General features: G+C 40.4%; 1 protein-coding gene across 1 annotated transcript in view; it reads left to right on the top strand.

The window, feature by feature from the left end:
* The window catches only part of LOC150076552 (uncharacterized), a 382,951-nt gene that overhangs the window by 34,719 nt on the left and 321,935 nt on the right, over nt 1-26,297 (top strand). Inside the window, exon 2 of the mRNA XM_090387042.1 lies at nt 12,160-12,202. Within this exon, the coding sequence (XP_090243168.1) occupies nt 12,160-12,202 (43 nt within the window). The remainder of the gene's footprint in view (nt 1-12,159; nt 12,203-26,297) is intronic.

Raw genomic sequence — 26,297 nt, 5'->3', positions numbered from 1 at the left:
GAAGGATACACATGCTGTGTTAAAGGTTTTGTTAAAGGAAAATCATATTCAACTAACCTGGTTATCTAATTTGACAGTTACTCATCAGCTGAATGTAGGAAATAATTTTGACATTATTATTTGGAATATAGCGGCACATTTGGTTCAGTTCTGTTACTTTATAATTTGACAATTGAAAAGTACTGCATATTGGTAGCAGTAATCCCTGAGTAACATACCAACTGTATGTACTACACTCAGGATAGTGGAAAACGAAAAAGACCTGGGGATAATTGTGTAGTCAGATATGAAGTTCTCTGAGCAATGCTGCCAGGATAACTCATGGAGTTTTGTCAGTGATATACAAGAATTTTGCTAGCAGGGATAAGGAGGTGATTACCCATTGTATAAGGCAATGGTCATGCCACATCTTAAAACAGGTACAGAGAAGTTTGAGATTGGTGAATGGAAAAAAGGGAGTGTTCTTGCCAAGAGAGGCTTTGGTTCTGCAAACTGCTCTGTCTGGAGGCTAGGCATCAGTTGATCTGATTGAGGTTTTAAAGACTGAATGGATTGAGCAAGCTCAATGCTGATGGAATTCTTCCTCTTGCTCAGGCTGTGCACATGAGAGGGCATAAATTTAAATTGAGGAAGGATAATTGTAGAATAGATGTGTGGAAGTTTGTCTTTAGTCATTGGGTGGTTGATTGATAGAACAAACTTCCATTTATTGTTTTGATGGATAGCTTGAAAAAATTCAAGGAAGCATTAGGCAAACTATTGGAAGGGAAGAATTTGGTGAAATGGGAATTTTTTTTATTTTTTATTTTTTTTTTGTATGATGCTATATAAGCTTGTGTCTGTGTATTGCATGTATTGTGGCGCCTCCATAGCCGGCCCCGGGTGCCAAGCGATTGTGACTGAGCGATTTCTCTGTGCTATTACTGCGATTTCTCAAAAGTGATTTATAGTTATTTTGAGTTCTTCACATTAATAAATCTATTCATTTAAAAACAGCTCTTGTAACAAAAACACTTGTACAGAGCAAGAAAGGAAAGGCACCTTTCTTTATTTCTTCTAGTTTACTACTAACCACTTACTACTTTTCGCTTGGTCACACCAGGCACTGCTCCTGCCTCCCTGTGGCGGGGCCGGTAACCTTGGCAGAAAAGTTCATCTGCCAGGGGCTAAGAGGAGCCAACATGGAACAAAATATGTTTCCAACTCTAGAGCCGTCGAGCTGTCGGCGAAACACTGAAAATGACCATGATTCGTCGCAAGCAAAGAGGTTGAAAACCAATCCCTCGGCGACAGACTTACCTGCATTCTTAATCATGCACTCGCTATCTGACCAGCCTCTCAGTAAGCTATCCCCTTTTTTAATCCAAAAACATCTGGAAAGTATTGCAGGGTCTCCCAAGACGGTTAAGAGACTGCAATCAGGGGACTTACTTATTGAAACTATAAATGGCAAACACTCTGAAAAATTACTTAAAAAGACAACTTTCGCTGGTATTCCAGTGAAAGTAACTCCACATGCAACCCTAAATACATCAAAGGGTGTAATATCTAGTTGGGACCTGATGAATGTGACGGAGGAAGAAATTAAAGAAGAGCTTCAGGAACAAAATGTAATAGCTGTAAAAAGAATTATGATAAAAAAAGACAATATTCTCACACCTACCAGAAATATCATTCTTACATTCAACAGTCCAAGCCTACCCACATCAATAAAAGCTGGATATCTACTTTGCCGCACTCGTCCTTTCATACCCAATCCATTGAGATGTTATAAATGCCAGAAGTATGGCCACTCTCAAACAACGTGCAGAAGCAACCCAGTTTGTCCCAACTGTGGATCCTCCGATCACATTCAAAGTGATTGTTCGGTGAAAGAAATGATCTGTCCCAACTGCAAAGGCAACCATCCGGCCTACTCTAAGACATGTGAGAGGTGGAAAACAGAGAAAAAAATTGTGAAATATAAAGTTGAAAACAGAGTTAGTTATCAGGAGGCTAGAAAATTAATTGCACCGAGTATACCTAACCGTACCTATGCCAATATTACAAAAAAATATCAAACCATTGCCACACAAACCGATGTTACCGTACCTTCAAACACTTCCATCTCTGACTGGGCTCGGGCTGTTCTCTCTCAGCAACAGTCCAGTGCCATTAAGCACTCAGACCAAGCAAATAATACGCCTCTCACAATACCAGCAAAATCTCAATCTCCGCCAGTGAATGCCACTACAAATAATAATAGTTCGTCTTCGAAAAAGATTATCCAAGACAAATCGATGGAGGCAGAGTATCCATCCAAACAGGAAGATCCAATTCTGGAAATATTTGCTGAAGAAGAGATGGACACTGGTCGCCCTTCCTTTCCGAAAAGAGAAAAACCAAAGCCAGAACGCCATAAGACAGCCACGTCAGGTATAGCTTCTTCCTCTAAATTCAAATAATGTCTAATATCTTGCAATGGAATTGCAGAGGCTTTCGTGGAAACATTGATGACATCCGTTATTTAATTAATCGCTACTCTCCAGTTGGTTTCTGCCTGCAAGAAACCTATTTAACTCCTCAAATTTCCATTTCCATCAAAAACTACTCGATCTATAGACGCGATCGGAACACATCCGATTCTGCTAGAGGTGGTGTAGCAATTTTAATTAGTACAAGGATTCCAGCTAAGCAAATTACTCTCCAAACCCAAATCGAAGCTGTCGCTGTGCGTCTGATTACTCAAACTGCATTAACTCTAGTCTCACTTTATCTCCCACCAAACCATGCTTACTCTTATAATGATCTTAAAGAACTTTTATTGCAGCTACCCTCCCCTATCTGCCTGCTAGGGGACTTCAACGGCCACCACCCTTTATGGGGTTCATCTAAATTAGACAGACGCGGCCGACTGATTGAAACTTTACTGGAAAAAGAAAACCTCACTCTTCTTAACAGTGGCTCGCACACCCATATACGGTTACCCAATGGACAGACTTCTGCCATTGACCTATCGATTTGCTCCCCAATACTGTTTTCAGCTATGCAATGGTCCACCCTGGATGATCCCATGGGTAGTGATCACTTTCCAATTGTTTGTAATCTGTTGACTACCCAACCACAATTACAACATCCCTGCAGGAAATGGAAATTCTCTAAAGCCAATTGGGCGAAATTTCAATCAGCAATCACTCTTGACAAAAAAACTATTCAACTACAGCCCATTGATGAAGTTACTGATTATATTACATCCCGCCTTTTAGTTGCAACTAAGTACTCAACTCCGTTATCAAATCCCCCGTCCCGACGGCATTTCAACTACTGGTGGAATGAAGAGTGCACAAGGGCAAAGAAGGAAAAAAATAAAGCATTTAATTTATTCCGTCGATCTCCAACCACAGCTAATCTAATTAGCCACAAGAAACTAAGGGCAAAAGCGTGTTACATTCAAAAGCAGGCCAAGAAAGATTCTTGGACTAGGTTCGCATCAACTATCAATAGGAACACTGACTCCAGACTAATATGGAAAAAAATTAGGCAGCTTTCTGGGAAGTTTCCAACTGTTCCTTCCCCAATTCTCTCCTGCAATGGGCAAGAACTCTCTGCTCCTATAGATATAGCCAATGCCTTGGGCAAAACTTTTGCTGAAATATCGGCTGCATCAAACTACACTCCAAAATTCCAGAAAATCAAGACTGCCAAAGAACAGAGACCTATCAACTTTCGAACCTCACTGTCACTTTTCGAACCTCACTGTCACTTCCATATAATCAGCCTCTGCAATATTGTGAACTTTTACAGGCCATCAGAACAACACGAAACAGTGCCTCTGGGCCAGATGGCATATATTATGTCATGCTGCAGCATCTCGATGAGAAAAACTTACAAATGATTCTAATCTTTTTTAACCGGATCTTCCTGGAAAATATCTATCCAACCTCTTGGCACCACGCTACAGTTTTGGCATTTTTGAAACCTGGAAAAGATCCATCCAGTTCTAATAGTTACAGACCAATATCACTGTCAAGTTGCCTTGGTAAAATTCTCGAAAAAATGATCCATAGTCGACTCACTTGGATCATTGAAACTCAACATCTACTGAGTAATTGTCAACATGGCTTTCGCAAAAACAGGTCATCCCTAGATCTGATGATCAAGGCGGAATCTGAAATTCGCAATGCCTTTGTGAAAAACGAACACCTTGTCATGGTCTCCATTGATATAGAGAAGGCATTTGATACTACCTGGCGGTATGGCATTCTCAGCGACCTGTATAATCTTGGTCTACGAGGCAACCTACCCATATTTATTAGGAACTTCTTGAAGAGCCGATCTTTCCAGGTGAGATATCAAAATTCCCTTTCTGCTACATTCTCGCAGGGAGAAGGAGTACCACAAGGATCAGTTTTGAGTGCAACCTTGTTTGCCCTTAAAATTGATTCCATTACAAAAGTACTCCCAAATACTGTAGAGGCTTACCTTTACGCTGACGATCTCGCTATTTCTTGCCATTCTCAGAACATGAGATCTGTCGAAAGGCAATTGCAGATGTCCCTCAATAAAGTTCAAAAGTGGGCTGAGCTCAATGGATATCGTCTTTCCCCACAGAAAACAGTTGCGATCCACTTTTGCTGTCAACGCAAATTGCATGCAGATCCTGAACTTCGGATTTCAAATTCCACCATTCCGATTGCCAGCAATATGAAATTCTTGGGACTAATCCTGGACAGTAAGCTCAACTTCTTAGATCATGTTAAATTAATACGTACTGCCTGTCTTAAAAAGATCAACATGCTAAGAGCTTTATCTGCCCTCTCTTGGGCAGCAGATCGTACAACTTTGCTGCTCTTATATAGAGCACTGATTAGATCCCGTTTAGACTATGGTGCTCCAGTTTATGATTCTGCCCGAAGGAGTGTGCTACGCTGGCTGGATCCTATTCAATATAATGCATTGCGGATTGCAATTGGTGCATACAGGACATCTCCAACTCAGAGTCTATACATTGAAGCTAATGAGCCCCCTTTGCATCTTCATAGAAAAATGTTACTACTTAAATATGCAGCCAAAATACAGACTTGCCCTTTGCATCCTATTCAGCCATACCTTTTTAATCAACCACTAGTTAATCTCTATAGAAATAAACCAAGTAAAATCCAACCGGCTGGCCTACGGCTCCTTGAAATATCGCAGAACTGGAATGTTCCTCTCCACAATAGGCAACAGATAAAGAATTACTCTCATCCACCATGGACCACCTTTCCTCAACTGACCTCTGATACCTATTTCCTTCAATGGGGAAAGAATTGCCTACCGGCAGTGACTGTGCAACAACTCCATGCTAGCCATATTCAAACCTATGCCGACTTCTTACCGATATATACAGATGGTTCCAAATCTCTGTCAACTGTTGGAGCAGCAGCAGTGTTTCCCTCTGCTATCATATCAGCTTCTCTTCCACCTGAGTATAGCAACTTTTCAGCAGAACTGTATGCAATACAGTTAGCTCTACAAAATTTGAATTTACATCCATCTGCAAAATATATAGTTTATACTGACTCTCTCAGCTCAATCAAAGCAATGCAGAATACATCTCAAAAGAATCACCATATTGTAATGAAAATCAGGAGTTTGTTATTGCAGATTTATGATCGTCAACAACTAGTGAAGTTTTGCTGGATTCCAGCACATTCAGGCATAAAAGGGAATGAAGTGGCTGATATATCTGCCAAAAGTCCAAATTCAGACCTAACTTCTGTCCCTATTCCAGCGCCCGATTATAATACCTTAATTCAAGCAGCATGCCATGCACAGTGGACAGAATTATGGCATAACCAAACGAATAACAAACTTTTCCAGCTGAAACAAAACCCAAAGTTCTGGCATTCCAGCAATCAGACAGTGCGGCGGGAAGAAGTGGTACTCACACGAATGAGAATAGGACACACCCATCTGACTCACCTCCACCTACTAATGGGCGATGATCCTCCTCAATGTCCACACTGCTTAGAACATCTAACAGTCAAACACATTCTGATTGACTGTCCGCAGTATCAACAACATCGAGATGCAATACTTCAAAATATGGATAATCATTCAGAAACATTGACATTACATCATATCATTGGAGAGGATGCAAATGTTAACAAACTTTTCTGCTTTTTAAAACAAATCGGAGTGTATCATCTTTTATAAATAGGCTACAGAACTGAAACTAATTTAAACTGGATTATTTTTTAATATTCCTAAGAACAGGCGCACTATAGCCATAGCAGCTAATGCGCCAATAAACACCCATACCACACACACACGCCTCCATAGCCAGGTGGGCAGGAGCAGCAGTGCGTAGCACACGCTTCTTGATTAGACCGGGGTTCGAGCCCATGACCACCAAATACGGAAGATGCGGATAGGTCAGGGAATGACCACTGCATATCCCGAGAGCAATATGGCCTTAGTTGCTAATGCTCCTAAAAACAATAGTTTGTTTTTCCAATAGTTTGACTAATGCTTCCTTGAATTTTTTCAAGTTATCGATCAAAACAATAAATGGAAGTTTGTTCTACCAATCAACCACTCAATGACTAACAACAACAACTGTGTATCATAGTTTTCACGTATCTCAATTCTCTTAGTCTCTTCCACTCAACATTTCATTCTGTCACGTCCCTCATCAATCAATCACCTCACAACACGTATCTAATCCACTTCCTCTTCTGCCTTCTGATTAAAGGTTAATAGGAAAAAAAAGATAAAGGTTAGATTTTTTGTTGTCAGCAACAAAACTCCATGACCTGCTCTGGCAGTTCATGAAGTTATGTCAATGATATATAGGAATTTTGCTAGCAGAGGCAAGGTGATTATCACTTTGTATAAGGCAATGGTCAGGCCACATCTTGAGTACTGTATACAGGTCTGGTGGCCTCAAAGGGGTTCACAAAGGGGTGCGCTTATGAAGAAAGGCTTAAGTTCTGCAAGTTGCAGCATATGGAGACTAGACACCTGTGAGGTGATCTGATTGAGGTGTATAAGGCAGGCTCAGTGCTGACAGGATACTTCTGCTTGCTGAGACTAAGAACCTGAGGGGGCATAGATTCAAATTGAGGAAAGACAGTTGTAGAATAGATGTGTGGAAGTTTGCCTTTAGCCAACTGGTAGTTGATTGCTGGAACAGACTTCCACCTGTTGTTGTGGAAGTTTATAGCTTAAATAAATTTAAGGCTGAACTAGACAAACATTTGGAGTGACTGGACGGTTGAAATGGGAAGGGTTTTTTTTTTTTTTTTTTTTTGGCTGATGCTATATAAGCTTGCTTTCTTGCATCATATGCCTCAACTAATGCTAAAATTGATTGAACACTGCCCTCTAAAGTATAATTTTGTTAGAGTTCATAATTGCTTGGTACTGTACCAGATTATTTGGTTTACAGCTTGCTGCAGTCGCTATATGGAAGTATTGAGTAAAAGAATTAAGAATGTTTTTTTGCTAGTTTGTGGCACTCTTGAATAATATAAAGATTTTCAAGGAACTGAAAGAAAAATTTGAGGGATTTTCAATTAAAAATGAAAGACCTGATTCCTTTTTTTGTTTTAGTTTTAAAAAGAAGATTAAGTGAACTTTGGTATTATGATATATAGTTGGAGAAGGACATTGGTGGTTTTCCATAGAATTGAGGTTACTATAATGACTACTCTCATAGCATGTGATTATTAAGATAGTTAATAGCTAGCTAAATAAACTGAGTCACTATACATTAAGGTAAAGAGTCTTGAACCTTGCCAGAACCCACCCTCAGACCATACATGTTTTTTTGAGAATAGAAAAGAATAAACCAAATGACTATTATGTTAAAATTAATATTATATGTAAAAAAACTTATAGAGGATAATTATGCATAGTACATTACATTATACCTCATTAGTTTTTACCTATTCTATTCCATTTGAATAATTTGAAATTAAAGTTAATCAGAATTTCTTAGCAGTTGCCAGCTTCCAACTTGCCGATGGCCCAATTCCAACTGCATGTTCTGTGCATAAGCACATTACAAATATTGCTTCCTCTGCATCTAAAAAACTGGGGTTTCTCTTTTGCTCTCAGTGTTACTTTTCTTCTGAGCAGTTACTCACTCTGTACAAGTCTCAAATCTGCCATAGCATGGAATATTGTTTCCACATCTGGGGCAGTATTCCCCCCCCCCCAACCTCTCAGGCTTCTAGAATTCATTCGAAAGCGGCAGTTAGGTTAATTAATCACCGATCTCTTACAAAATACCTTCACTCTCTGTCTTAAAGAAATTGTGTTTCTGCTGCATGACTTTTCTATAGATACTTGCTTTGGTACTGATCTGTTGAATTGGTTTCTATAATTTCCCATCTCTCTTCCCAACCAGGCTAAACATGTGCCGCAACTAGTCAGCATCCTGACTAGCTTCAACTAACTCAAAGAGCTAACTTTTCTTTCTCATTTATTCCTTTAACTTCTGTTATTCAGAACAACCTCCCTTCGCACGTATTTCCTGAAAATTACAATCTACAGAAATTCATTTCTAATGTAAACAAGTATCTTCTTTCATCTTCTTAACCTTCAGCCCACACACGTTACTAAGTACTATAGGTCATAAGGCCTTTCATATTTGGGGTTTTCATAATTTAAAAAAAAAATCTGTACAATCAAATCCTTCATGTGTTATGTCAGATATTATGCTCAGGGATGGGAGCAATGTCAAACATTGAAATGACAGAATAGGTGATTCATGTGTTAAAGGTGCATGTAGCCAATATGTGTAGAGTTTGTAGAAGAGACACAAAGTTAATGACAACATGCTAAGAAAGCATAAAAGAAAGAAAAATACAAAAAATAGCCAATATAATTCTCCTCTAATGAAAAGTTAATGAAATTAGTTTTTCCGTTTGGCTCTTTCTGCACAAAAAAAAAAAAGAAAAAAAAAAAAGAAGAAACTAAAGCAATCATTGCAAAGATGATATGGAATCTCATAATTTACTGTAATTTGATGAATGAAAAAAAAAAAAAGTTGTAAAGGTTAATTACTGTACAATTAGAGGGGTTATGACTACATGCCAGTGTAGGATTTATGTCATTATTAAACTAATTTCATATTTCTATAACAGGATCTAGAAAATTTGGGCAGTTAGGCTTGAGAGGTGGCTACTGAAGTTTAACATGGACAAATGTAAAGTACTGCATATGGGAAGCAGTAACCCCAGAATAACGTATCAACTGTGTGGTACTACACTGAAAGTGGTAGAGAGTGAAAAGGACCTGGGGATAATTGTGTAGGCAGATATGAAGTTTTCTAAGCAGTGCAGACTGTCTGCAAGAGTAGCTCATGGTTGGTGTCTTGTCAATGATATACAGAAATTTTTCTAGCAGGGATAAGGAGGTGATTATCCCCTTGTATAATGCAATGGTCAGGCCAAACCTTGAGTACTGTATACAGGTCTGCACGCCTAATTTTAAGAAGGATGTAGAGCTGTTGGAATGAGTACAGAGAAGGGCAACAAGATTAGTGAATGTAACAAAGGGTTGCAGATTACAGCGTTTGGAGACTAGGCACTGCGAGGTGATCTGATTGAGGTTTATAAAGCCTTGAATGATTTGAGCATTCTCAATGCTGATGGGATTCTTCCTCTTGCTCAGAATAATCTCCTGAGAGGGCATAAATTCAAATTGAGGAAAGACAGTTGTAGGATAGATGTGCAGAGGTTTGCCTTTAGCCAGCAGGTGGTTGATCGCTGGAACAAACTTCCATCTGTCGTCGTAGAAGGTGATAGCTTAAATAGATTCAAGGCAGTAGACAAACATTTAGAGCTAGTGGATGGGTGAATTGAGAAGGGTGTGTGTGTTTTTTTTTTTTTTTTTTTTTTTTTGGCTGATGCTATATAAGCTTGCCTTCTTACATCATGTACCCTTGCTAATGCTAATACTTCCTCATGACCCCTTGAACTTCTTCCATGACCCCCTCAATGGCATCGGGACTCATGAGTTGGGAACCTGTTTTACATTTGTTTATTTCATTTTCTGTAGTGAATTTTTATACTTTATTTGTGTTGTGATTTTGTTTTGTAGAGTATTTTTTAGAGTATTTGAAAAAACTTGTTTCAAATCATTGGGAATAATTGAATAAATATCTTATTTTGCAGTATAACTGAGTCTCTAAGTAACTAATATATTCTCCTAATTAGTCACCTTTCTGTGGTTGATATTCCACAAGTTAATTTTTGTGAAATTTATTCATCTGTATCAAATAACAAGTATTCAACTGTATGGTATTGAACAAATAGCCACTTCATCTTAAAGCAGAATAGTATAATATCAGTAATTTAAAAAGCAGCTTCAAGCAAGAATTGTTCACAGGAGGCTTTTTGAATGTGCCTTTGGGTCCATGACTTCACAAAATGGCACCAGAACCTATCCATTTATCATTATTAATCCAAAAAGATTAAATGCCACTTCATAATAAACATTTTACATGGGCCCCAAAAATACTTTTGGCTAGGGCCTGCATATCCTCAAGTTAGGCTCTGCTGCAAATGTAGACATTTAACCTGACGCCTTCATCTATATCATTAATAAATATAGAAAACAGAAAGGGTCCCACCCTATGAGATTCCATGACAAGCAGTGTCCATTGATAATCACTCTGTCTTCTCCCACTCAACCATCTCTTTATCCATTGCAGTAACTTGTTCTTAATCCCACGTTGCTCCAATTTGTACAGCAGTCTTTTATGTGCACCAATATCAAAAGCTTTTCTGAAATCAAAATATGTGATATCAAAATTACTTTTTTGTATGCAGTTCCTTTGTTACTGCATCATAGTATCTAATCGCACTGGTCAGACAAGATCAACATTTAACCAATCCACGCTATGACTTCAACTATAATTGCATCCCTGTCTAGATGGTCCTGCATTACTTATTTAACCAGTGACCATTATTTTCTCCAGAACAGAAGTTAAGGTAACTGGTCTTTTAATTACTTACGTCACCTTTTGATCCTCCCTTTTGTGGATTGAGGATACATTCTCACTCCTGTAGTCCATATGGACCTTCCCTGAATCCAAAAATGCTCTCATCATTAGGGCTAAAGGTTTGTTTACCAACTTTGTTGTCTCCCTTAATATAACTGGATAGATCCCATTGACCTCAGTTGCCTTTTATTATGTTTAGCTTCAACAATTTCTCTTCCACCTTCTCAGTTATAAAAAAAAAATAATTTTGTTCCCTGTTTGAGTTTGATATGTCTTGCATCCTCTTTCCAGAAGATAGAGGTGATGAATGTAGATGCAGAATATCTATTCAGTTTGTCAACAACCGTAATAGGATCATCAACAGTTAAACCATCCACATCAAGTGGACCAATGTGATTCAACTCCTTCCTTCTACTGTTAATATAAGTAAAGAAGTCTTTGCTTCTTATCCTTTCATTTTTTGCCAGACTCCTCATAATCTGACAGACATTTAATCTGATGTACTTTCATTAGTATCATTGCCTCCTCTGTGGCTTGATTGTTTATATAGACTAGTTTATATCTACTCTAGGCCTCTTTTTTGCTTGACACCACCTGGAACAGAATTTCCTGTTCCAGGCTTAAACTTAAGCCTTGAACAGGAAATACAGCAAACAGTAAGCCTGGAACAGTTGGCCACTGTGACTTAAAGGTAAGATAAAAAGCAGACATTATCTGCAGGGTGGAAGTCTGTTCAACAATTCATGTTGAGGAAAATAGACCATAATTTGCCACACTAGTCCAGTCTGGTTTGGCAAATCAACCGTATTTAGCAGTCAGCAGCTTGAATCTTGGTCTACTCAGAGAGTGTGTGCTACTGCACTCCCACTCGGCTACGGATGCCCCCCCCCTCACGGTGGCTAGTTGTTATGAAAAGCCTAGTAGCTTCTATGATTACTTCCCTGAATGTTTCCCATTTAGAATTTGTTGTTGGCAATGTAATCAATTGGTCCCACATCATAAAATTTAAAAACTGTATGAGATCACTGTAGTCACCTTTACAAAAGCAATTACATTACCTTATATTATATTTGCATTACCTGTATGCTGCTTAAGCACTTTCTTTTTGATTCTGTATTATTTTCTTTGCTGAAAATGTTAATGTAATTCTATTGAATAGGTAACTTATGTTATTATTTTTCTAGTAAACTGGGAAGGCCAAAAACACTGCTGGAGAAGAATGTAGCAGTAAGTCAGTTTCAGTGAAAAGAATTTTATGGAATTAAATTTACTTAATTTGATTAATATAATTTTATTTAAAAAGAAAAGAATTAATTGTGAAAAAATAATTTTAATGTTAGGAGATGCCAGTTATTATATAGTTTGAGTTTGCAGATGCACATTTGCTTTAAAATTGGACAAGTAGAAATTGGCTTTTTCTTTTCACCTTCTCATTTATATTGATATTTGTTAATATACAAATAAATTTTTGAAGATACTGCCAGGGTGTTGCCGCTATACTAGTGGCAAATGGTGCATAGCTACTAGTGTGATCACGATTCACCAAATCAGATCAGTCAGTTCTGGTGATAGCACAGTTGCAGAAACCATTATAGGAATGCCTAATTAACAAAAATTTTATTACAATTATGTTCATTGAAAGATATATTGAAACCTGTGTCCATTATGGTCCTTGAGGCTGTCACAGACATTCTCTCAGATATGCCAGACAAACTGTACTTGCTACCTGGAGTCTAAAAACGCTGATGGAACTGATATTCGGGTGACACTCAAGTCAACCCAATTTCGGCAAAGTCCGGACAGTCTGTGACAACCAGATCCTCTGCTTGCACCTTCACGATGGTGGGACTGTTAATAATCCTGGGTATAACCTCATTGCACAAGTACATGGTGGGTGACCACCAAGGTGAGAACCAACGTAAGCAGGGGTTGAGGTGTGGCGCCTGCACCACATTGGATGAATGCCGCCCCTCTGTTACCAGGCAGTACTAGGTGGTAGATGACTTTCATCAACCGATGCAATACCACCACTTTGCTTATTGGAGTCTTGAAGTGGTGGAACGCATGTTTAGTGTCTAGAGCTAAGTTCCAGTCAACCCTTTCCCATCTCTTCCATCATGCAGTATGATTGACGACTTTTGAGGTTACGATGAACATCGTAGCGAGATCCAGTATTCCTTACATTTCGAGGGTACAGCTCTAAAATGGTGTTCGAAGGCCAGCCACTAGTTAGTACACCGGACCGAACCTATTAGTAACTCTCTAGGAGGCTTCCGAATCAGCTAGTGTATAATCTTGCTACCTCTATTCTGCCAGATAGTGACTGGAGGGAGTCTGGGTAGTGTGTATGCGGGGAGCATTGTCGAGGCAATGTTATGTCAAGGATCTGGGTATATTCTTACCATGTGTACGCCATATCCAAAAATTTCATTACTTCATACAGCATGTCCCACCCACTTTTTCTTACTATTGAATACACCATGAATTGTCAAACTAATAGAGCAAGCTTATCTGCAAAAAGATCTAAATCCCCCCAAACACTTCCTAATTCATTTCACAAATATACATGGTCTCAATTCTAATCTCAACGATGTCCATTTCCACTTGCAGACTGCCAAGCCCCATGTACTTTTTCTGACAGAATGTCAGTTATCGGTTGATTCAACTGCTGCTCATCTCAGATGCCAAAATTATTCCCTGTATGATTCCTTTCTCCTCAAAGGTGGTACTTGTGCATATGTCCGTTCTGATATTCCCTGTCAGAGACTTGGCAATTTGGAATCTCCTCGCTTTGATCTTTTCTGGTTTAAAATCTCTCTCCCTCATTGTGTCAAATTCATCTGTTCTTTCTACCGTTCTCCCAACTCCACTAATCACATGGAGCTCTTTGACTTCCTCTCTTTGCAACTTGATTTTCTCCAGTCCAACTTTCCTAACAGTGAGGTGATTTTAATATTCACAGCACCAACTGGCTTCCATTTTCTAGTCACACCGACCCAGCTGGTCGAAATGCTGATGCTTTTGCAATTACTAATGACCTTGCACAGATTGTTCATTTACTTACAAGAATACTGGACAATCCTAACCATACAGCCAATACGCTTGATCTCTTTCTCACAAACAACCCTTCTAAGTACAACGTCGAAGTGAGAGGTCTTTTAGGCACTTCAAATCACAACTTGGTGATTGTTTCTTCTCCAATGGAGCCTTTATCTCATGGCTATTCCCAACCTCTGTGTTGTTTGGCATTACAAGAATGCAAAATGGGATGACCTGTGAGATTTTTTTTCTTCTTTTCCTTGGTCAGATTACTGTTTCAAAACTTCTGATGTCAACACTTGCTCAGATCGTGTCAGTGAAATTATTCTTGCAGGAATGGAATCCTTTATCCCACACTCCACTTTAAAATCTCGTTCTTTATCTAAACTTTGGTTTTCCAATAAATGTGCTAAGGTTGTTCAAGAGAAGAATGTTGCATATCGTAATTAGCTTGTTTCTAATTCTTCAGTTTCATTTTTGGCCTACACCAAAGCTCGCAACAATTGTAAAGCAGTTATTAATCAGTCCAAACTACAGTTTGAACAGGCTAAGAGTAGAAAACTTGCTTCTTGCCCTAATGGTAGCTGAGCATTCTGGTCTCTTGCCAAAGCTATTGGCCGTAACTTTTGCCCATCTCTACTTCAACCATCTGTCCAAACCAGATGGTTCTGTTGCCACTGCAGCCAAGGATAAAGCTGACCTGCTAGCATCCCATTTTTCTTCCAGCTCATGTATTAATGATCTTGGTAAAACACCTCCCACCATTTCCAACATGCTCCATTTAATGTCTCCTGTGGTCTTCCGTCAAAAGGATGTCAGAAGAATTTTGACGAATCTTGATGCTAAGAAAGCTCCAGATCCTGATGGTATTTCTCCACTTGTTCTCAAAACCTGTGCTCCTGAATTTACTCCTATTCTTTGCTGCCTTTTTTTCACTTTCTTATTCCAAAGGTGTTTTTTCTTCTGCTTGGAAATTTGCTTATATCCAGCCAGTTCCTAAAAAGGGTGACAAATCTCTCCCATCCAGTTGGGGTTATCATCCCATTGCAATTACTTCTTCTCTTTCTAAAGTAATGGAGAAATCAATTAACCGCCAACTTTTAAACTACCTAGAAACCTTCTGTCTGATCAACGATCACCAGTAAGGATTCCGTCGGTGTCAATCCACTGGTGATATTCTGGCTTCTGTTATCTATTTATGGACTAATTCAATGGAAAGGTTTGGTGAAACAGAAGTAGTTGCTCTTGACATCTCAAAGGCTTTCGATCATGTTTGGCATAAAGGTCTTCTAAACAAGCTTCCATCTTACGGTTTGCCAACTGTTTTTTGTAATTGGTTATCCTGTTTTCTCTCTGATTGCTCACTGAGGGTGATGGTAGATGGCTCTCTGTGTTCTAACTTCCCCACTAATGCTGGTGTCCCCCAAGGTTCAGTTCTTTCCCCCACTCTTCTTCTTGTATATTAATGACCTTCTTCCATTGACTGGAAATCCTGTCTATAGTTTTGCCAATGATAGTTCTTCCAAACCAATTCCTTAAATGCCGATCTTCAGGTAATTCTCCAGTGGGGCAAAGACAACTTAGTTGATTTCAGCCCTTCTAAAACTCAGTCTTGTCTTATATCTCGCAAAAAGGATTCTTCTTCTGCTATGCTTATCTTTGGTGACACTCCGATTTCTAGACAAAATGATATATATCTCTTTTGGGGATTACCCTGACTTCTAATCTCTCTTGGCACAAGCGCATTACAAATATTGCTTCCTCTGCATCTAAAAAATTTGGTTTTCTCTTTCGCTCTCGGCATTACTTTTCTTCCAAACATCTGCTCGCTCTGTATAAATCGCATATCTGCTCTACCATGGAATATTGTTCCCACATCTGGGGTTGTGCTCCCAAAACCTCTCTCTCTCAGGCTTCTTGATTCCATTCAGAAGAGGGCAGTTGCGTTAATTAATGATTCATCTCTAACAGTCTCTCTCCACTCGCTGTCTCATAGATGTACTCTTTCTGCTGCATGCCTTTTCTACAGATATTTCCATGGGCACTGTTCTTCTGAATTGGCTTCTATAATTCCCGCTCTCTGTTTCAAAACAGTCCGAACACGTGCAGCCACTAGCCAAAATCCATTTACTGTCCAACTTCAAACTCACAGAAACAACTTTTCATCTTCCTCATTTATTCATTCAACTGCCATTTTCTGGAACAACCTGCCTTCATTAAATATTTCCTGAAAATTATAGTCTACAGAAGTTCAAGTCCAATGTTGACAAATATCTCCTTTCATCTTCTCAACCTCCAACCCAAGCACGGTATTAAGTACTATTGGTTCTAATACCTCTCGTGTTTGGGGTTTACATAAAAAAAAAAAAAAAATCGTTGATAACTGTTAGGAGCTGGTAAAGCTATTCAATTTTCAAATAATGGAAAATCTATTCCATTATTTGAAATAGATTTTCCATTCAATCTATTCAATTTGTACTGGTATTGAGTATATGTTCTTTTGATTCATGGGAATGTTTTAAGCTCAGTCCTGATTTTGTAGTCCCCTTCATTTTATTTCCCTTACAGTATAGAATCTAAATGTTACAGGAATGAAATAGTTAAAAATATCTAAACATCAAATAAGAAAAATTTTTTCATTTTATTTTGCAAGCTAATGTCTAGAACTTTTTACAGTATGTAAAAAGCTTTATTTTTATGTGTTATTGATTGTTCAATAATTACATATAGTTTTTTAGAATATTGCCTTTTGTTTAAATCAACAGTTGTAGAAATATGATGCATACGATGAAAAGGTTTAATCAAGAGTAGGGTACAAGTAGTTCCCGACTTTGATTAAATTCATTCCTATGGGAATTTATTTCCCATAGATGTAATGTTAAAAACAGGGTTATGTTCTCAACAATGAAATTTGACTATAGTAATGTTAAGTAAAGGTCAACAAAACAATAGTTTATGGTTAAACGATGATTTATTTATCGAAAGAAATGAAAACTTAAGATCAAGCAAATTCTAAAATAATGAAATTATTTCTGTCGTTTCATTAAAGAATGTTTATTCTTCATCATCATAGACTAAATGCACACTCGTTGATGGTTCGTCACTCATTGTTGGCTCGGCAATTGTTGTTGTTGCTTTGTTGAAAGCACAAGGTGTCGTCTTTAGAAATGCTTCAAGAATCGTTTGTTTCCAAGACAGCCTTTTCTTTTCTTTATAAGTTTCACAGTAGCATGCGTAACCATTTTTTAGAAATCTAGCAACTTTTCTAATGCGCTCGAAATTTGAATCTTGTTGACTCGAAAATCTCAATTTCTTTTTCTGTGTTAAAAAGCTTCATCAAGCCTCTCGAGAGTGAAAGAATGAATAGGAGTTAGTAATAATATAGTAATAGAGGCATGTGGTGCAAGAAAGCAAGCGTATGAGCTTATGTAACATCAGCAAAAAAAAAAAAAAAAAAATTTCGCACATCCTCTAAAAGTTTGCCCAGTTCCTCCTTGAATTTAAGCTATGAACTTTCACAACAACAGTGGCAGTTTGTTCCAGCAATTAGCCACCTGCTGGCTAAAGGCAAATTTCCACACATCTATTCTACAACTGTCTTTCCTCAATTTGGATTTATTCCCCCTCAGGTTCATAATCTGAGCAAGCAGAAGAATCCCATCAGAATTCACTGGGCTCAACTCATTCAAGGCCTTGTACACCTCAATCAGATCACCTCACAGGTGCCTAGTTTCTAGCCACCGTAATTTGCAGAACTTAAGCCTATCTTGGTAAGAGAACCCCTTCATTCCCCTCATCAATCTTGTTGCCTTTCTCTGTACACTCTCAAGCAACTCTACATCCTTACTAAAATGAGGCATCCAGACCTGTATGCAATACTCAAGGCGTGGTCTGCCCATTGCCTTATACAAAGGGATAATCACCTTTTCCCTATTAGCAAAATTCCTGAATATAATTAACTACACGTAGACCCCATGTCCTACTCTGGCAATCTGTCTGCATTGCTCATAAAACTTCATATCTGACTGCACAGTTACTCCCAGGTCTTTTTTCATTTTCTACCACTGTGTGGAGGGCTGTTATGTAGGTGAGTCTGGTAGAAGATTGAAAGACCGGGTTTCTGAGTATGAGGTGGCTCTTGAACCGCTAATTTTGAACACTCCGCAGTTGTAGGTGGTAGATGACTTTCATCAATCGGTGTAATACCACCACTTTGCTTATTGGAGGCTTGAAGTGGTGAAACCCATGTTTAGTCTCTAGAGCAAAGTTTCCGGCATCCCCCTCCCCCCATACTTCTCCTTCAACCCATGCACGGTACTAAGTACTATAGGTTTTGATACCTTTCGTGTTTGGGGTTTTCATAAAAAAAAAAAAAAAAAAAAAGTTGCCGAGCATTATTGGGTTGAGTAGCACAATCTTGATCCCCGACGGGATATTGAAATCGTCAACTATTCACGTGATTACCGCCAGCGCTCATGACTTGAAGCACTGAATATAGCTACCAACAATAATACTATGAATCACATAAGGGGGAGTGCATTTACACCCTATTATAGAATGTACTGTATTGCAGTGCGATGAGCGCTGGCGGTATGGCGGTGAATGGTATACTTCAGTATATATTGTAACCATCAATATATACTGAAATACACCATTCACCGACTAGCCGATGAAGAGGCACTTCGTCTCGAAAGCTGCTATGTATATTGAAGCTTTTATTATATTATATTTTAACACCCTTATCTTATTGTATTTTAACACTTTTATCTTATTTTATCTCTGTTTTATCTTATGTATATATCATTTATTTATTTTAATAAATATATTTTAACCATTTAGTCAGTCGTTACAAGAAATTTGGATGATATGCAATCCGACATGCAAGGCCTGTTTTCTAACCCTAAGTGTAGTACCACCCAGTTTCTCTTGTACGTTTCTCTGGGGTTACTTCTACCCATATGCGGTACTTTGCATTTGTCAATGTTAAACTTCAGTTGCCACTTCTCAGTCCATCTGCCCAAATTTTCTAGATCCTGTTGCAGTAGCACACTGCCGTTACTGTCATTAACAACCCTGCCAACCTTTGTATCATCTGCAAACTTTGACCTTATATACCTTCATCAATATCATTGATAAATATACAAAACAACACTGGGCCCCACATCGAATACCCCGGGGGACTCCTCTAATAACATTATACGAGGGGTTTCCAAAAAGTAAGGTAACACTTTTTTTTTTTCTTAATAATAGGAATGTGAGTGAAACAGAATGAGATGAAACGCATTGGACAGATAGACCCGTTGAAAACGTTCAAAAAGACTGCCAGTGCCTGTTGCAGTACTGTCGCTTCACAGCAGATTCCAGTGGCAAAATGGTGGCTACCATGTGAATGTGGTCCAAAACAGGTGTTTGTGAAGTTATTCACTTTTTGTAAGCACCAAGTGACATTCACCATGAACTGGTTGCTGTGTGTGGTGAAAAGGTGATGACAAAGAAGCAGGTGTGTTTTTGGTGAATGAATTTAAAGCGTGCTGCGTTGACATTGAAGATCAACATTGGGCAGGCAAGCCTTCATCGAGCAAGACAGTAATCAATGTTTTGTGCATTAAGAGCATCATTCTTGAAAACAGGCGAGTAAAACTGCGTGAAATTGCACAAATTATGAACGTGAGTAAGTTGACTGTTCACGATGTCCTTGGCTTTCGAAAGGTGTGCTGCCACTGGGTGCTCCAACAATTATCAGAGGAGGACAAGCAAAATGCATGGGGATGTGTTTGGAGAACCTGTTGTGATAGAGCAATGAAGGAAAGTATTTTCTCGCTCGCGTGGTCACAGCAGAAGAAATGTGGGTTCATTACTTTACCTCGGAGAGCAAACAAGACTCCATGACGTGGAAACATCCACAATCTCCCGTGTGCAAAAAATTCAAAACTATTCCCAGTGTCCGAAAAGTCGTGGCCACAGTGTTCTGGGATCGCCAAGGTGTTCTGTTGGTGGATTTCTTGCTGAAGGGAAGAACAATCAATGCACAACTTTACTGTGCAACATTGTAAAAACTGAAAGCCAACATTCAATGCAAACGACCAGGAGTCTTGACAAGCGGTGTGTGCACGACAACGCAACTTCACACGCTGCCCACAACACCCATGGCTGCCTCCGTAGCCAGGTAGGCAGGAGCAGCAGTGCGTAGCACACACTTCTTGATTAGACCGGGGTTCGAGCCCATGACCACCAAATACAGAAGATGCGGAAAAGTCAGGGAATGACCACCACATATCCCCTGAGCAATATGGCTTTAGTTGCTAATGCTCCTAAAAAAACTAAATAACAACAACACCACTCATGAGTGGTTGCACAGTAATCGTTGGGAAACTCTGTCACATCCTCCCCATAGCCCAGACTTAGAGCCTTCAGACTTCCATTTGTTCGGCCCTCTGAAAAAACACCTTTCAGGAAAGCATTTCACCATGGATGAGGAAGTTCATCAGGCAGTGCGATGTTGGTTACTGCGTGGTCAGGCCACACCTAGAGTACTGTATACAGGTCTGGAGGCCTCATTTCAAGAAGGATGTAGAGCTGCTGGAACGAGTACAGAGAAGGGCAACAAGATTAGTGAATGGAACAAAGGGGTGCTCTTACGAAGAAAGGCTTAAGTTTTGCAAATTACAGTGTCTGGAGACTAGGCACCAGCGAGGTGATCTGATAGAGGTGTATAAAGCCTTGAATGGTTTGAGCATGCTCAATGCTGATGGGATTCTTCCTCTAGCTCAGAATAATCACCTGAGAGGGCATAAATTCAAATTGAGGAAAGACAGATGTAGGAGACGTGCGGAAATTTGCCTTTAGCCAGCGGGTGGTTGGTTGGTGGAACAGACATCCATCCCTTGTTGTGGAGGTTGATAGCCTAAATAAGTTTAAGGCTCAGCTGGACAGGTATTTTGAACGAACAGAGGGGTGAAGTGGAAGTGGGTTTTTTTTTTTTTTTTTTTTTTTTGGCTGATGCTGCATAAGCTTGCTTTCTTGCATCAAATGCCTCTACTAATGCTAATGCGTGTGGGCATGGACTTCTTCAGTACTGGTATTGATAAACTGATCCATCGTTGGGACAAGTGCATCAATAAAATTGGAGACTTTGTGGAGAAGTAGTGCATGTTCACTTATTTCTTGGTGTGTAACTTCATATTATTAAACATCATTGAGAGAAAAAAATGTGTTAACTTACTTTTCAGAAACCCCTCGTATTTATCCATTGATTACCAGTCTCTGTCTTCTCCCACTCAACCACCCTTTTATCCATTGTAGCAACCTACCCTTAATACCATACTGCTCCAATTTGTACAGTAGTCTTCCATGCACAACAGTGTCAAAAGCTTTCCTGAAATCCAAGTATATGATATAAAAATTATTTTTTGCATCCAGTTCCTTTGTGACCACATCATAATAACCAATCAAATTTGTCAGACAAGACTTTCCCTTAACAAACCCATGCTGTGTTTGAATTATCACTGCAGTCTTGTCTAGATGATCCCGCAATGCATTTTTAACCAATGACTCCAATATTTCCCCCGGAACAGGAGTTAAACTGGTCTGTAATTACTCGTGTCACCCTTAGATCCTCCCCCCCCCTTTGAATTGGGGATACATTTGCACATCTCCAGTCTGTGGAGATGTCCCCTGAGTGCAAGGATGCTCTCATAATTGTGATTAAGGGCTTGCTTACTTACTTTGCTGCCTCTTTTAATATAACTGGATCGATCCCTTCCACTCCAGGGGCCTTTCTTATGTTTAACTTTAACAATTTCTCCTCCACTTTGCTTTCAGTTATTATAAAATCATTAAACACCCAAAATGTTTAATAGTTTCAGCTGTTAAACCTTCTTCTTCCTCGGCTTCTTCACATTTTGTCATTTCCCCTCGACGTGGGCACCTGTACGTGGTGAGGGGACCTCCCGGTGACGCTGCTGGACCTCCAGACTAGCATCACTGGGATCCAACGCCCACAGCCTAGGTTCCGGGCTTACATCAATGGAATCCGGCGTGTTTGCTGTGCGCTGCGACCCATGGAAATTCGGAAAGGGGGATCCTGGTGGTTGAGGGGCCCAGCTTCAATACACCACTTTGGCCCCTGCTTCGACAAGACGGGTGGTCCTGGAAGGCCCGGCTAGGATCAATCGGCTAGTAGGCTCGCCTACGAGGGTCAACCGTGTCAATGCCACGCCCCTACCCTCATGGTCCGAGGGACAGGATTCAGGCTGGCGGCGGTGCGGGTATAGTGTCTGGGTAGCCCTGGCGTCCCACTCCAGAGCGCATTTATTGCATGCCGGGTAGTGGGCGTCCCTTTGGGCTCCGTGGTGGGTGGGGAGCCCGGGCACTGAACAATTAAAAAAACTCTATGAATCCTGATAAACTCATTTCTTCAGGGCCCCCAACCCAGTCCCTATCTGCAAACATAGACAAAGACCCAGATAGTACTATTAGTACAAAGAGGCAGCGAACAGAAGTACCATCAGGGCCTGTTCCAAGGTTCCTAATTATGCACTCAACCGGTGAAAAACCGATTGGGAAAATGTCGCCCTTTCTTTTTATTCAAAAAGGGTTAGGTGGTTTAGCAGGTTCTCCCAAATCAGTTAAGAGGCTCCGTTCTGGAGACCTCTTAATTGAAACTAAAAATGACAGGCAATCCGAATTTCTACTCCGAACAACATCAATCGGAGGAATACCTATAACAGTGACACCACACCGAACACTCAATTCATCGAGAGGTGTCATTTCGGAGTGGAACCTTCTCGATGTAACCGAGGAGGAAATCTTCTCCGAATTAAAACCCCAGGGAGTTATTGCAGTCAAGAGAATTACTGCGCGAAGGGATGGAAAAATAGTTAAAACCAGGAGCGTTATCCTGACTTTTAACTCTCCTAAACCTCCTGATGAGATAAAAGCTGGATACATCAACTGTTCAGTGCGTCCATACATTCCGAACCCTTTGCGGTGTTTTAAATGCCAGAAGTATGGACATTCTCAAATGGCCTGCCGTGGAGTCCTTGCATGCGCTCGATGCGGCGCAAAGGACCACGAAACAGCAGCATGTTCAGCCGCAAAACCCACCTGTATTAACTGTGAGGGCGAACACCCGGCCTACTCACGAGCATGCCAGAGGTGGAAAGAAGAAAAAGAAATTCAACGGCTGAAGGCAGAGCTAAATATATCATACCAGGAGGCAAGGAAATCGGTCAAACCCCTGAATATCAACAAACCTACCTACGCCCAGAAGGTAGCAGGGAGATGTTCCGTCGGAACTCAGATGGACATGACCATTCCTCCAAAGGAGTCTTTCACTCCCATCGCGCAGTATCTCTTAACTTCTCAAAAACCTGCACAAAAGGACCAATCAGCTGCCACTCCTATATCGGTACCTCCTAATGCTCCACAAGTAACAAAGATAATTATGAAAGAAAAGAATAAGAAAGGGGAAGTCGTCCCCCCTAGTACCCAAGAAAAGATGGATGTGGAGCAGAAGGAGGTACCCGAAGATTCAGTCTTGGAACCCTTTGCGGAGGAGGAAATGGACACGGGACAGCGTCCATTCTTCCCCAAAAAAGACAAATCCAAGACTGATAAAAGTAAGCCCTCAGCACCTCGGAAGCCGCCTGATGGACCCACCAAGCCAAAATAATGGCTAAATTCCTACAATGGAATTGTCGTGGATTCCGGCGAAATATTGATGACATCAAGGCCCTCCTGCAAAAGCACGAGCCAGTTTGCTTTTGCTTGCAGGAGACATATCTAAAGGCAAATGATGATCCCACCATGCACAACATCACAGTTTTTCGAAAGGATAGAATTGCGGATGGCTCTGTACATGGGGGAGTGGCTATCCTTGTGGGTAACTAGACCCCAGTGCAGCCCTTGCTAATTACAACCAGCATGGAGGCTGTTGCAATTCGCCTTACGGTGGGATTTTTATTAACTGTGTGCTCTATTTATTTGCCACCTGGGACTGACATCTCCCAGGCAGAGCTTGATGATCTTCTAATGCAGCTGCCTCCCCCTTTCTTATTTCTTGGGGATTTTAACGGACATAACACCCTGTGGGGTAGCGCAAACATCAACGGAAGGGGACGAGTCATAGAGCGTATGCTCAATGACAATGACCTTTCCCTTCTAAATACTGGAACAAACACCTTCTTCCACATGCCTACCCGTACTTTTTCTGCCATTGATCTCTCTATCTGCTCCCCTTCTCTACTCCCTTCACTCACCTGGGAAGTGGAGGAGAATCCATACGGAAGCGATCACTTCCCTGTGATAACCTTGTTACACAGTGGGAGACCATGTCTTCCCTTCAGGTTACCACGGTGGAAGATTGATCAGGCTGACTGGATTGCCTTCCAACATCAGGCAAATTTTGATCTTAGCACAGTCAGTCAAGAGGCTATCAATGATGCAGTTAAGTACATCACAGAAAATATTGTCCAAGCAGCTGCGAATGCTGTTCCAAAAACATCTGCCCGGTTTCCACCCTTTCCTAAACCTTGGTGGAATTCACAATGCACAGCAGCAAAAAAGGCTCAAAACAAAGCGTGGGGGATATTCCGCCGATATCCCACCACGACCAACCTTATAACCTTTAAACGTGCACGAGCCAAAGCACGATATATCCGCCGTCAGAGTCAAAAGGAATCGTGGATCCGTTTTACATCATCTGTTAACCAGTCTACCAACTCTAAGGTAGTCTGGGATAAAATCCGGAAAATGAAGGGGAAATATACATCCCACCCTTCTTCAATCCTAGATTATAATGGATGCGCTATTGCAGATCCAACTGCAATAGCCAATGCTCTTGGGGAAACATTCTCTAACATCTCTGCAACATCTTCGTATTCCCCAGAGTTCCTGGTCCTGAAACATAAACTAGAAAAACAAGCACTTAATTTTAAGACCAAGGGCCTCTATCCCTACAACGGGGCATTCACTATAGAGGAACTGAAAAGAGCCCTCAGTCTTTCCAAAGCCAGTGCTGTTGGACCAGATGGCATCCATTATGAAATGATTAAACATCTTTCACCAAAATCTATGGATTGTCTGCTCCTTCTGTATAACAGAATCTTTACTGAAGGGCAGTTTCCGGACTCCTGGCGAAAGGCAATCGTTCTTGCCTTCCCTAAGCCAGGAAAGGATCCAAAAGCCACCACCAACTATCGTCCTATTGCTCTGACTAGCTGTCTGTGCAAAATCCTGGAGAGAATGGTCAATTCTCGTTTAATATGGTATTTAGAATCAAATGACCTTCTCTCCAGCATTCAGTGCGGCTTCCGAAGGAACCGGTCCACTTTGGACCATCTTATTAGAATGGAAGCATCCATCCGGGATGCTTTCCTAAAACACTTGGTGTCGGTGTTCTTTGACATGGAGAAAGCGTATGACACAACTTGGAGATTTGGCATTTTAAAAGACTTACATAGCCTAGGCCTAAGAGGGCATCTGCCCTTTTTTATTCAAAACTTTTTAGCCAATCGATCGTTCCAAGTTCGTGTGGGATCCTCACTCTCTCGCTCCTTTAGCCAAGAGGAGGGAGTACCACAAGGATCAGTATTAAGTGTCACGCTTTTTGCCATCAAAATAAATTTCATCACAGAACAACTTCCTCCAACTGTAAACAGTGCCCTCTATGTTGATGACTTTAGCATTTTTTGCCAGTCGTGCAACATGAGGGTTATTGAAAGACAACTGCAGAAAGCCATTGATAGTCTGAATTCCTGGGCACTTACAAATGGCTTCAGGTTCTCGCCGGAGAAGACCGTTTGCGTACACTTTTGTCGCAAGCGTAATCTTCATCCTGAACCCGAATTAAGGCTCGGACAAAATGCTATTCCAGTAGCAGCAAACACAAAATTCTTGGGACTCATATTCGATAAAAAACTAACTTTTTTGGATCATATTCGTCAACTCCGCACAAAGTGCACACGTGGGCTTAATATTCTCCGCTCGCTCTCCTCTACATCTTGGGGAGCAGACCGATGTACCATCCTTCGGCTTTACCGTGCACTTGTGCGATCCAAACTAGATTATGGGTCCCAGGTATATTCCTCACCCCGAGACAGTGTCCTGCGGTGGCTGGACCCCGTCCATCATCAGGCCATACGTCGAAGCAAACGAACCACCGTTATCACTTCGACGTAAGCAGTTGTCTCTAAAATACGCCTTAAAACTGAAATCCCTGCCAGACCATCCTACGTGGCCATTCGTCTTTGAGCCACGATGGGAAAATTTATACAATACTCGA

The sequence above is a fragment of the Mastigoproctus giganteus genome, chromosome 13, assembly GCF_048544385.1.
Source record: "Mastigoproctus giganteus isolate SK-2022 chromosome 13, ASM4854438v1, whole genome shotgun sequence".
Taxonomy (NCBI): domain Eukaryota; kingdom Metazoa; phylum Arthropoda; class Arachnida; order Uropygi; family Thelyphonidae; genus Mastigoproctus; species Mastigoproctus giganteus.
This window is presented reverse-complemented; position numbering and strand designations above follow the sequence as displayed.